General features: G+C 39.4%; 1 protein-coding gene across 2 annotated transcripts in view; it reads left to right on the forward strand.

The window, feature by feature from the left end:
- LOC147825976 (proprotein convertase subtilisin/kexin type 5) overlaps positions 1-14,156 on the forward strand; it is a 341,197-nt gene that overhangs the window by 183,528 nt on the left and 143,513 nt on the right. For both annotated transcript variants that reach the window (XM_004862531.3, XM_087184121.1), the window contains exon 9: positions 8,422-8,522. In XM_004862531.3, the coding sequence (XP_004862588.1) occupies positions 8,422-8,522 (101 nt within the window). The remainder of the gene's footprint in view (positions 1-8,421; positions 8,523-14,156) is intronic.

The following is a 14,156-nucleotide window of genomic DNA, read 5'->3' on the forward strand; positions in this document are numbered from 1 at the left end:
GTTTAGTCTCATTCTAAAGATAAATGTATGTTTATTTGTAACTAGCAGTTTACCTTTTTTATACAAATACCTTCACACTCGAGAGGTATAGGGAGAGAACACTTATCCCAGAGTTTTCATGAGGAATTTTATGGCGCAGACCTGATGAGTGTCACACGGTACAACAGATACTGGCCATGCGTCAGGGAACATGGGGTCTTCCTATTTAAAAGCGAAAAGGATGTTTCTGGATTATAACATTCCTATCATGGAGGTACAGTTTCACTCAGGCATCATTCTGTAATTAAGAAAGACAGAAATTTCCAAACTTGTTCATTTCCACCTTTAAGCTTTTCGTCTGATTCTTAAATGCCCTTATTTTGTCTGAATCCCTGATTTAGAAGCTGTTTGAAACTTGCATCTGCAGGCTCTCCTCCTGGTGCTAAGTGACACTCAGAGTCTAGATTTCCTGTGAAATGGAGGGAATGGCTGGAGGGACCTCAGTGAAGACAAATGACATTGAGTGTAGCGATGTGCTGAGGGTGTGCATGCCTGAACCACATACACAGCTCCATGAGCAGCTGCAGCACTAATACTTAAGCCACTAGCCTTGTGCATCCTAGGAGGGGAGGCTGGTCTTTTTTCCAGCTGTTGTTAACAGAGTTGCTTGTTGCACCTCTGTCCTTCCAACCTATAAAATACTTGGGGTCTGTTCCACCTACTCTGTAAAGAAGGGCACTTTGATTGTGAGCATGGTAACAGTTGGAGCATGAGTGGAGCTGGCAGCAACATCAGCCTTTTATGGTCTGGCTGACCCTTTTCCTTCTCCATGTCAAGATGATAAATAATCCTGTATTGCACCTGGGACCTCACCTCCTCCAGGCTTTGAACCTAGACACTTGTGGTCCCTGGTGATGCCCGCATCCTGTTAGTGGTGTCTGTGACTGAGTGCTGCAGGAATAGCAGTGTCTTCCTTTGTACCTGGCTGCCTCCCAGAGCCATTCATTTCCTTTTGTTATTTGTGGCCTCTCCAGAAAAGCATGGTTGTCATTCTTCATTCCTAGAGCACCTTTGTGATTTGAACCGAGACAGACACTGAGGACCTGAGGAGAGAGGAAAGAATTCCTCTTTGCTTCTGGAAAAGCACTTTTGTTAAATAAATTTAATTTTCCTGGGCAAAATGGCTTTTCATAGTTTACAAGTAGGAAAACCTGGTCCTGGGTTTCAAAACGTAGCAAGGTCTCTGTCCCTAGGTTTCCTGCCATTACTACTAGCACTGCTGTGGATATTGGTATTGCATTCATGCTTTCATAGATTTGCATCAGCACTAGCCTCATGGCTTATTCCAGCAAATGAAGAGTCCAAAATATCAAGAACAGAATGATAAGAAGCTCCTTTATAAGCTAAGAAGAAATCATCCAGAAGGACTAGTTATCTTAATGCCATGAAATGAAATATTTTATTAACACAATTGTATACACCTTATTCCATATCTTACATGTAATACATTTATATTCTATTAACATGTCATAAATACCACAATTTTCCTTCTAATATGAGCCTGGCACATCAAATGCATCATCTCGTAGCCTTAAAATCTTCTGCAGAAGGATCATTGTACCTACTGTACAGATATAAAAACCAAAGCTTGAAAGGGTTTTTTAAAACACACACACACATGCGCGCGCACACTCACTCACACAGAGCCAGTAAATGGTACATCCTGGATTCCAGTCAGTCGGGATGGAGACCGCACCAGTCTTGTAATCAGTGTGAAGTCATGTGCCTGATAACTTTTCTGGGACATCCAGTATAGGCGTATATGAAAAAAGCACAGTTTACTTTCCTGTTTTGTAGCCTTTTAAGTGGTTTAAAAAACAGATATATAGGTGTTCGCTATTTTTGACAACTTAGTCCTCTTGTTCTGAACATTGTGCCTTTATAATCAGACTCCCTTTGACAATCAGAAATCTTGTAAAAATCTAAAGCACAATGTGAGGACCAAACTCCGAAGGCTACACCTTTTGTACTATGTGAAAACCAGCGCTGTCTGTGCAAAGTCCCCTCTCTTAGGAACACTCTTCCACCAGATAATGCTTTATTTATGTCTCTTCTCAGATTTCACCTGGGAGAGGATTTTCTTCATCGCCCTTCCTAAAGTAGAGGCACTCTCCTCCATCCGCCACTGCTCTCTTCCTCCTGTTCACTCAGCTACGTAACACAATCCTGTACATTTTCTTATTCGCTGTCTGATTTTCTTGCTAAAGTGGGAAGTACTTGAGGGTGAAGACTTTCAGTTCCTTTCCAGAGCCTGAGCTCGTAAATACACCTGCACTAATGACTGTCGGACACTTGAAAGATTGGAAGCTTTACAGGTTGTTTATGTAGCCACAGGAAGAAAGGGAGCCGGTCTGTTTCTTTCAGAGAAACAGCTTTCATTGGTAGGTTGCAGGAAGATAAATGATATTTCACAGTATATTCAGCATAGAAAATTAATGGAAATCCTATTACATAATATAGTGTATGTGTGGCCTTAGTGCATAAAAGCATTAAAGATGTTGTCTGCGATCCCTCAATACTTCTCCAAATTTCTCCCAAGTTCTGTTTCATAGACAAAGCTGTCCTCTCTCCAGTCAGTCCAATCATTAAATCATCTCTTTCTTGTGGGACTTGTTCAGCCTTTGACTTTCTTCCACAAGTAATATGTTTTAGTGATTAGATGTGGAGTCTAACATATTCCTCCTGGGAGGGATTCTGTGAACTAAGGTTTGGAGGATATATGCTCTGCTTACCCCTTTCCTTAGTCATTTTATTTATTTGTGTCCAAAACAAACCTGCTTCCTGGGGTATCTCAGTGTTGATCTGATCGACTGATTCCACGTGGAGGAATTCTTATTGGTTTAATGCTTCTAAGCAGCAACATACTTCCTTTGGCAGAAATGTTCCACCTTCCACCAGCCCCTCCACCTAATTTCTTTTTCAAATGCAGTCATTGTTTGCAGTGAATTATTCTCCATCATCTCTGTTTCTCCTTTGATTTAGAAAATGTCATTATTTTTCATGAGTAAAAGACTAGTGAGTCCAGATGTGTTGGGAAGTGTGATTCACATCCTCTTGAAAATACTAAAAAGTGGAAAGGAAAGTTTCTGGGCTTCCTGGAGATTTCTGATTTTAACTGTGGCATGGAGGAGAACTGCTATTCCCACTTGCTGAGTTCAGCTAGGCTTCCTGGCCAGTTCTGCCACTATTGTTTTTGATTGTTGTGGTTGACTGTTGTTGATGTTCTAGCTCCATTGCCTCTGTCCTCATGAATGACTACACTGAGTTTTTTGTTTTGTGGCTATTTCAGGATTTAATATCTTCTACTCTGTGACTGCTTTGTGTTCTTCGGCAAGTTACTTAACCGGTCTTAATCACCATTTCTTTAGCTAATAAAAATGTAGTTTCTTCCTTGCAAAGTTTGTATGTAGCTTTAAACACGCACACATATTCTTGCGCACTGCATCATTTCCTACAAATTCCTTATGGGGCTTGCTTTAAGGGAAGCAGTGAGATAGCAGTAGTAACTGTGAGAATAATCACTATACTTTAACCCCTAAACTGTGTATATACATGTAGACACATGATTTGGTATGTTGATTGTGGGCTTCTGAGCTTTGTTTGAAGAATCAAAAAAGAAGTGACTTCAAAGTGTTTTTCTAATAAGTGGGAAAGGTGAAGCCTAGTCTAAAGCAGCTTGATTTTAGGAATTCAACTTGACAAGTAAATACTGTGCTGCTGTTGGTACATGGAACTGAGCTGAACCTTATGGAGATATAAAAATGATATAAGGTAGGATCTTTTTTAGTGATAACAGCCTCACATTTGTAAGCAAAACCTTTCTTTTACACTTCACATTACAGATTCTCTTAGCAACACAAAAGTGGGATTTTTTACTGATTTGTCACTTGCGATTGAATTTTACACCAGTCTTTGTGTCTTCTGTGGACACGAAGAACATTCATCAGTCCTTGTTCCTTTTTATGTTAACATGCTTAATAAATCTGCTCCTCCTATTTTATTCATCGACATATTTAAGATTTAGTTTCAGCCCTTCTTGCCCATAGCTGTGCCTGAAACAGCTTTCTTGGCACATTTCTAATCCAAATCAAAATCAACACCAGAAACAAATTCAACCTAACAGACAGCAGAATTGTTTCATGTTTTAAAAATATCTGTTCGGTTGCTCTTTTAACAGATATGAGACAATATGGCACCTTCAAAATAAAACAGATCACAGGATATCAGGGAGAGAGAAACTCTTACCTGTAGGATTACTGTAAAGGCTTATCACATAGGGCCAAAAAGTCAGTCTGAAATGAGATTCCCTGGAGAATTGCATCAACAGGCTAAAATCACAAGTCCAATCAGCTCAAATAATGAAATGGAAAATGTTAAGAAGTATTCCTAGGAAGTAGCTTGGGATGAGAAGAGGTCCTAGCTCTTCTCAAAGGAAATCTCTAGACTAGACAAGTACAGTACACACTCTTCTCACCAAGTTGGTGCCATCCAAAAAACCATCTGCTACTGATTCCGAAAGAGAGGCTGAAAATCTGATTTGCTCATCAGGACAGCTTTGATCTGGCCCAGGGCCTGGTGTCCTCTTCAATTTACTTCCTTCTTATGGACACAAATGATATTTTCTTGAGCAATCTGAGTTCTTTGGAGAACAATTCTGTTTCTGATTTGGATAGTGAATTGAGACCAAATTCTTTAAAATTCCTAAAGCTAAAGTGCTTTATTGTTCTCCCTATAGACTCTCTAGACTCTTGCCCTGCCCCACATTGAATATAACTCTCCTTTAAATTACACTGTCGAATCTTACATGCATGTGTTGTGATTAATAGTGTTACCCCATGTGGTTCCAGTTTTCAGAACATCATTTTTCTTCAGGACTGCATGCTCCTTGGTGGTCTTTGGTTTTTCTTTCTAAAAACTGAAATAAAAATTATCTGATACTCACATACCTTTTCTTAATTATTAAAATGTTGCCTTAGATCTTCCTGGTAATTGACACCTAAATATCTCCACCACTGATTGTAACTTCCTCCTAAAATGACCCAGCTGGAATTTTCACATAAAGCAGATGAGAAGGGAGTGAGGGTGTTTTTCTTGTTGTTTTTTTTATTTTTGTCTCCCCATTCCATTTAACCCTTTCCTCACCTTCCTGCTCCACATCCTTCCCATCCCTACTCACTAGTCTCAAGTTTCATTTAGTTAAAGTGCTTAAAAAATTACAACCCGGTAGTGACTTGGAATTCCACAAACTTGCCTACATTAATAACACTGAACACTTTGATGTTCATTTATTAATTAAGCCTGTGTTATATGTGTTTGTACCTACTGACTGCATATGGAGGAGGCATATTCTTGTTGCAGACCCTAAATCATAAAATTTTGTTTGTTCGCGCTTGGCTGGAGGTGATTATTTATTATATTCAAAAATTCTGTCCACACTTGGAGTGTTTATTCTGGATTTGTTTCTGTGCATTGCAAGGTTGTAGTGCAGCTGAAGAATAAGCAAGGAGAGCCAAGTAGGGAAACGTCATGAAAAATCTTGAATCCAGGCACAAGTTGTTGAAAAAAAATAAAACTTGGACAAAGGAATGTGACCATGGGGTGAGGTAAAATGAGAAGAATCCAGGCAAGGCCATCTCTCAACCACTGGAGACCTGAAAACAAGCTGCTTCTGGAGCATACATGCATTGACTTAGATGCCAGTGCTTCAGAAAATAAGGGTGCAAATGCACCCATAATTCTCAGTGAGATGGAAATATCTTTCTAATGACCCAGCAGTCTCACTTCTGGCTGTATATTCAAAGAACTGAAAAGAGGATCTCAAAAAGATTTTTGTGCACCTGTATGCATTTGCAGCACTACTCCCAACAGCCAAGGTGTGGGAGCAACCCAATATCCAGTGGCCGATGAATGGGTGCCGAAAATGTGGCCCAATTTGCTCCGCTTCAGAAGTGAAGGAAATCTTGGCATATGCTACAATATGGATGAACCTTGAGGGTGGTACGCTAAGTGAAATGCTTCCATCATAAAATAAAAATGCCATACGATTCCACTTAGATGCAGCACCTAGAGTAATCAAACTCATGGTAACAAAGTAGAATGGTGGTTGCTAGGGGTTGAGGAGAAGGGCAATGAGCATTTGTTTAAAGATAAGAATGGTCTACAGATACTGTACCGTGATATATTTGAGGACTTTTTTAAAAAAAAAAAAAGTCCTCAAATTAAGAAGTTTTTTGGTTTTTTGGTTTTATGACACTTAAAATGATACAACTGTGTAATGACTTTATGATAGAGTCATAATCCGAGTATGCCAGTTGGCCCCCAAAGCCATGACTTGGCAAGGTTTTTATTCTAGTCTGGGAATGTTCTGTGCACCTCAGAGGTGAGGTTGGCCCACTCTGGTCCCCTTATCTGTAGAGGAGAGGCAGCCTAGATCTCAAAACAGTAGCACTGTCACTGTGCACATAAAAATTCCTAGGAAGGAGCTGGGGATTTAGCTCAGTGGTTCTGCCACCTGCCTCACCAGCGCAAGGTCCCGAATTCGATCCCCGGTACAAAAAAAAAAAAAATCCGAGGAGGGTAAAATTATATTATGTGCTTTTTTTACACAATAAGAAAGTATTTTTAGAGTCAAAAATGGGAAGTCCACCGAGATTCTTAATATACAAGAATGGTCTGTCGATGTACATGCTGTATCTATGTGACAGTTCTATATAGTTTTGTTCATTCTGCAACTTCTTTTGTGTGAGCATTCGTATTTATCTGTTACAAATAATCTGATGATGATAGAGGTGTCCAAAAAACAGAAAAGATAGTATGAACAGCTGTTGTCATGTGAAACTAAATGAGTCAAGACACTGATCTAGATCCTTAACAGGTAGTCCGAGAGTCCCCGTGCACACTCTGCTGGGACATAGGAGAAACTTCGGAGGCAGGGTCCGTCTCTGGGATGCTTGTAGCTCTTCTCAGTCCGGAGTGGACTCATCTTCACGCCCTCTTCAGGGAAACACCTTTGAAAAACAGGGCTTTATTTTACTCCTTCTCTACCCCCCTTCATCTTTCTGCTGTCAGTTCTCTTGTCTGTAATATGTGGCAATAGACTTTATACTTTTTTTTCTTTATGCCAAAGAAAGATTGATTTTGATGACTTCTAATAACAACAACAAGTCTACTAACTCATCTCCTAAGCCATGTGCACTCACTACAAACGTGATATTAGTCCCAAGGGAGCAAAGATGGATTCTTGTCCAGGAGAGAGAATTCAAGAAAATATTAGAGATATTACATTTGTTTCCAGCATATCTTATTCCATAATATTTAATTTATCTTACTAAAGAGAGTTTAAACTTAATTTTCTTTCTTAGTGAGACAATAATAAAACAAAGATTTAGAACCCTGGCCCTTGCTAGATGGTAATATTATTCAGTTACAGCTGAAGTGAATTGAATTCAAGCCAAGAAAATAAAAATAATCTAGTACTCCCATTTTGATTAAAAAATAGAAATGGAGAAATAGCTCCTCTCCTTCTACAATGTACAAGCAGATGATTTGTGCTGCTATTGCTTATGAAGAAAACTGGAGTCAGCCTTGTGTTCTGTAACCATGTAAAATCTTTGAGGAAGTCTTCATTCATCCATGCAACATTTCTGTAAAGTCTAGAAAAGTCTACTATGGCCCAGCTTATTTTTGACCCGAAACTGCAGCTCTCCCAAGATTAACAGTTTGAGGGGGATAGGTAGGGACTACATGCTTTTTTTGGCAGGGGCCAGTGAGGTATTGAGGATTGAATCCAGGGCTTTCATACTGAGCTATATCCTCAATCCTTTTCATTTTTATTTAGAGTCGAAGTCTTGCTAAGTCACTAAGTTGCCCAGATGGAGCTTCAAGCTGATCTTTCTGCCTCAGCCTGCCAGGGTGCTGGGAGTACAGGCATATGCCATTGTACTCAGTTGGGACTTAGTCCTTTATTCCTTGCACTGCCATTGCCAAGCTTTGTGTCTGGCTACTGATTCGACATGTTTAGTTGTTTAACCACATGGGGGCAATGAAAGAACTTTAGTTTTAACTGATCCTGGCAGTAGTGTGAAGCAATGAGATTTCTACAGTGCAAAATTTAAGGAGGTGCTTACACCACCTTTCCCTTTTGAGCCAGAAGTACACCCTAGTCCTGATTCTGGTTTTCGTAGAAATGGAGTACAGTTCTCAAAGCTTTCACTTACCAAAGCCGATTTACACAGGCACTAGTCTGATAGTGATAGGGTCCCAGGAATAAGAAACAAAGATCTTAAAATGTTCCAACACCCCCCCGTTCCACTTTTGTAAGTATTAATGTGCTTATGACTCATAGTGATCTCAGAGACTAAGTTTCTTACTTCTCTTTTTCAGATCACTACAGATCTAAGGCAGCGATGCACAGACAACCACACGGGAACGTCTGCCTCAGCCCCCATGGCTGCGGGCATCATTGCACTGGCCCTGGAAGCCAAGTAAGCCTTGATCTCTCTGTCTTCACTGGTGACAACCCCAGTCTCCAGGAAGTTACCTCTTCCCATATACAGAGTCCCCAGCATAACAACCCTGAAAGTCTTCTCAGACCCACTTTTAAATTGTCAGTAATATAAGCTTTTTCTTAAAAAAGTCCTCAGATTAAGACGTTTTTTGATTTTTTGATACTTAAAATAATCCAACTGTGTATGACTTTATGATAGAGTCATAGTCCAGTGTGAGTATGCCAGTTGGCCCCCAAAGCCATGACTTGGGGAGGTTTTTATTCTAGTCTGGGAATGTTCCTGTGCGTCTCAGAGATGAGGTTGGCCCACTCTGGTCCCTTTATCTGTAGAGGAGAGGCAGCCTAGATCTCAAAACAGTAGCACTGTCACAGACTGACTCTGAAGGACTAAGTATGTCAAGGGCACATGACAGGAGCCCAGGAACAGGGGCAGTCCACTTAGCTCAAATGCTGTTCAGTATCATCAAATTCTGTATCCAAAAGATCACTTTGAAAAGTACTTTAAGCTATTTGCGATAGGCTCATCTCCCTTCTCTAAACACGGATAAGTTAATTTGCTATAATGTTTTGAAAACCTAATACAGATCTAAAATCTCTTATCCTCAATTTCAAAATCCAAAATGCCTAAGAAACTGAAGGTTCTTTAGCAAATTTAACACCAGATTCATTTGATGGCAGAGCTTACCCTGAACTGATTTGACACTATTTATGGTCTTTACTTACTCCATTTATTGTGAAAATTTCTATATTGACTACAGAAATATTTATGTATTTGATTATGAGCTGCTGGCTTAGACTCCACTAGAGGTTTTGTGTAATACATGTTATGAATGCCATCTCTGAAAAACTTTTGAGTTTCAAACACATCTGGTCCAAGGATTTTTTTTTTTTAAAGCAATCAAGGGTGTGCTGCCTGAGGGTCTCCCCACAGGAGGATCCTAAAGGGGGCGGAAGGCTGGAGTAATGACATCACCATATTTCAAAAATAGCTTTGCCTGCCTCCTCTTGGGAGGAGTAGAAACTAGTTCATGCAGTCATACTCTGAAGTAGAGCAAGAGTGGGTGACAAGAAAGGAACACAGGATGAGGAAGGAGGCTCATGGCTTGGACTAATGGTGCACAAATGGCTTCCTGACATCCAGTGGCTGCCCAGCGGAAAGATAAGGAGCCTATGTTAAAATAGCCAGTCCTTTTACATACTGTAGATGCAGTAAATTGCAGTCATTCAAAGCCATGGACTGAAGCAGGAAGCAGAACACGGCCTCTGAATGTGGTACCGTGTTTTTAGGTGGCCTCTTGCCTAATCCTCATCAGTGGGAGGCAGGCAGACCCCCAGGAATGCTTGGATTCCTTTCTTTTTGACAAAGTCAAATATGAAGTCATTTAAAACATATTATTTCTTTTAAGGTGTTAAAAGTTTGAGTTTGGCAAGGATCTGGCAATTATCCTATGCAATTCTCACTTGACAACTTTTTGCTAGTGTTCTGGCAGCATAAGTCTCCGTTGAGTTGTCTGTGTTTTTAATTTGGTGCACTCTAAATAGGATTTTTAAAGAATATATTGTTTTTTTCTGATATTCTGGGTTGTTTAGCTGGAATACTTCCCTATCCACCAAAAAAAAATCAGAAATTTTCCATGAGAAAGAAAAAAAACAGGAATTCTTTCACCACCCAAGCCTACAAAAACGCGATGATCTCAAACTCAGACTTGGCATCCTCTCACTATGCTGGCACTGTACACACTTAGATGATCTCTGCTTCTTTCTGATATTACTGCAATATCTTTATCTTCAACAGTCCTTCTTTTAAGCACTACTTGAGCTGAAGTGTAAATCCATACTTGAACCCTCCAGCAGCCCACTCAGTGAGAGAAGGTCACTTTGTGCGGGTCACACATTGAAAGACTGCAGCTGTCTTCTCTTCTTTTGCATGTGGAGCTTTTTTAAAGATTTTTTTTTTGCCCAAACTCTCATGGGTGGATGGAAGTTCCCCAAAGTCAGATTACCTGGAAAATCCACTGTATTTCAAGAGTGTAGCAATCCAGTTCAGCAAACAATCTGATAAAATGAGAAAGAATAAACTTTTCCTTATAACTTCATTGGTTTGACCTAGAGGCCAATCTTTGCCTATAAGCAAAGCTGAAAATTACAGGAAAGAGGCCTGAGTATCGTAAGAGGGGGGCCAGGCATTAATGTTTATCCAGCAGCAAAATAAGCCATCAGGGTGGGGTGGGCTGCAGCTTGAATAGCAATTGCCTAAAACTAAGAAATTGTAGAGAGGACCTCAAATAACAGTGCATGAAGGCTGCAGTTGTTCTAAAACGAAGCCTAACCTTGGCCATGTCCATCACCATTTACCCAGCCCCAAGCCTTGCAAGCTTCTCCTCCGCTATTACTTCTCAACAACACTGGGACTTTGAGATTCACTGCTTATGCTCACAAGCTGAAGAGCCAGATGTACAAAATTCTCCCTTGTAAGGGGAGAGGAGAGAAACCCACAGCAAGTAGAAGTAAGGCTTTTATCACTGCTTTCCCTCCCGATATGTGTGGCCTGCCTTCATCGAGAGTAGTTGAATAACTGGATGGGTTGAGTCTTCACATCAAAAAGCTGCAAGCAGATCTTGCCTGTTCATTTAATTGCATGCCCCAGCTATCCCTACACAAAAGGAAAAAATTATTGTTTCGCTGCTTATCACTGTCCTTGTTACTAAGCATAGGGACATCAGGGGAAAACTCCACTTCCTAAGTTTCTCCCCAGGCTAATTCCTTTATGTCTGGGAGACTTACCTGGATCAGCAGAACTAGGAGTCCTATGGTGGATGCTACTTCTGCCCATGGCCTCTTGACAAAGGAAACAAATATAAAACATAGAATCAGGCAAACTTAAAATGTGCATTGTCTCTTAATCCAAACTTAATAACTCTTTGGCCATAAAACAACTTGGCTGTGGCAGCTCACAGGACTCCCAAGACATCTTGTTTCTGAAGAGAAATCTATTGCATTATACATTGCAGCAAACTCTCCTGTAACACCTGCCATGGGATCAGCATGCGTGAATTCAGCCAACCACAGGCCCAAATATTCGACCAAAAATTTACATCTGTATCGAGCAGTTACAGACTTTCTCTTGTCACTATTCCCTAGACAGTAAATGTCACAACTAGTAAGGTAGAGTTACATTGAGTTAGGTATTCTAAGTAATATAGAGATTGTATAAAGCATACAAGGTGACGTGTGTAGGTTATATGCAAATGCTGTGCCCTTTTAGGCGATGAGTTGAACACCAAGGTTGCTGATATGTGTGAGGGGCCTGGAACCAAACACCCACAGATGCCTGGGGATGACTCTCTTCTTTCCAAGCATGAAATGATTCTCAGTTTCTCCACCACTCCATTGCCTCATCTTTTCTGCTTGGGTTTGAGCCTCTTTGATTTCCGTACATGAAGCTGTATAGGCCCCTCTGCTAGTCTCATCGTGAATCTGGCCTCTGCGCTAAATTAGGCATTTTCCTCCACATTCTCTTATGCTTCTAAAAATCACACACAATTTCAGAATAGATGAAAATACTGACATCTTAAAAGCGGGTGATACCATTTTCATGTTGCTATACCCTCAACATATATATTGTTTCAGAAAATTTATATTTCCATTTTTTTCTATTTTTGGTTTTTTAGTAATTGTCTACTATCTCAGCCAAGTGAATGAGGAATATGTAATCAATAAGTACAAGGAAACTAATTACCATTTGGGTCACTGCCACTTAAAATGATGTCTTTTTATATAGTGGAACTCAAAAGGCTTAAATAAAATAAGTGTACTGGGAAGCAGACTTCTTACAGAGGAAAGGACTGAAAGATGATTATACTGATTTTAGGTTAGCAACCTAGGAGAATGCCAACTCATATTTGTAAGGTGCTTTGTACCTAGCTACAAGTATATGTCACTGGTACTGCAGACCTATAGGAAAAGAGGGGAAAAATGAAAATACTTCCTAGAAAATGATGTTTCACATAAAATGGTTTATAAGATTGAAACAACAGGCACTCATAAAAGTACAAGGCACAGAACAATAAACTGTTTTGCTGAAAGTCTTCCTGACAGGGTATGCAATTATTATTATTATTATTATTTATTATTAGTTGTAGTAGTAGTACCCGGGATCGAACTCAGGACCTTGCGTTTGAGAGGCAGGCGGCAGAACCACTGAGCTAAATCCCCAGCAGAGTATGCAATTATTACAAAAGAGAAACTATTTTAGTAGAGTATTTTATATGTTAAAAAGTCAGCATTAACTCTGTAAACTCAAAATTTAAGTTCACTAAAGAAACTTTTTACCTTGAATTTCAAGGTTTTTTTTAATTGGAAAATTTGAAAGTATGTATTCAGCAACCAAGAGATGTTATTCTGCATAGTAAAGGATAAATAAAAAGGACTGAATCAGATAGAAACTGAAATTATTTAGGACATAGAAGTGTATTGGTAGAAAAACTCTTCTACAAATCCTTAAGTGATCTGAATACCTTATCCTTAAGGATAAGCTGATTTACACAGGCCCTTCATATCTAAGGACCCACAGGAGTAACTTACTTTGAGAAAACTCAATTTATCTACAACTAAATTTAGAAAATAAACAAATTGGGTAGCAGCTTTTACTCTCTATTAGAAATATATCTGGTCCATATTAAACATTGCTGCTGATGTACGCCATATATACACACATGTGCATTTATGCTTGTCTAGGCAGACTTACCCACTTTACTTTTATTACTTCTGTTCCTGCCCTATTACAGTTGCCCTATTGCCACTGCTTTATGGAGTATATCATAGATAGACATAAAACATACATTGAATATTCGGAATATAGAATATAATTCTAGGTCATTTAAATAATTTCTTTTACATTGGATTTTTTATATATAATACCTTCCTTCCAATGAGGCTTAAACTCTGGGGATAATGATTATATCTAAAATCTCTGTGTATATATAACATAGATATTGAACACTAGAAAAAAGTAAGGCATCATGGTATATAGTAAGTGAATTAGGCATGGTATAATTTAAATATTTGTTTAAAAAAGTCACTTGACATCAAAGGATTTAATCAGGGAAGCAAATGTTCATTAGCAGATATACATGAATTATTTAAGAAAGCCAATCAGGTAGTCTGAGGAGAAAGACTGGAGGATATGGGACTTAATTGAAAATAGAAATGGCTAGGTCTGGTGATTCAAGTTGGAAGTACAGTTTTTGTATCCTCTGTCGACATGGTTTTTGTATTCTCTGTGACACCTAAGCAAGATGTTTGTAGTAGGGCCAATTCTCAACAAATATCAGATTAATCCATCTAGTCAAACTTTGTTTTTTTCTACAAGGGAACTGAATCCTAAAGAAATTAATAGAAGTTGTCAGTGTTCCAGATCCTTTACTTGACACTTATTTGAACCTTCTCCCTACACTGCCTCACCTCTCTCTCTCCCTCTCTCTCTCTCTCTCTCTCTCTCTCTCTCTCTCTCTCTCTCTCAGGCTTAACCTGGGTAAAATAAAGACTTGCTATTATTCCCTCTCTCAGCTTCCTAAAGAAATCTCTCTACCTTTTGTCCTTAGTGGAAAAG

This window comes from Heterocephalus glaber, unplaced genomic scaffold (assembly GCF_053883595.1).
Source record: "Heterocephalus glaber isolate CG9 unplaced genomic scaffold, H.glaber_assembly_v1.0 deba00001481, whole genome shotgun sequence".
Classification (NCBI taxonomy): Eukaryota; Metazoa; Chordata; class Mammalia; order Rodentia; family Bathyergidae; genus Heterocephalus; species Heterocephalus glaber.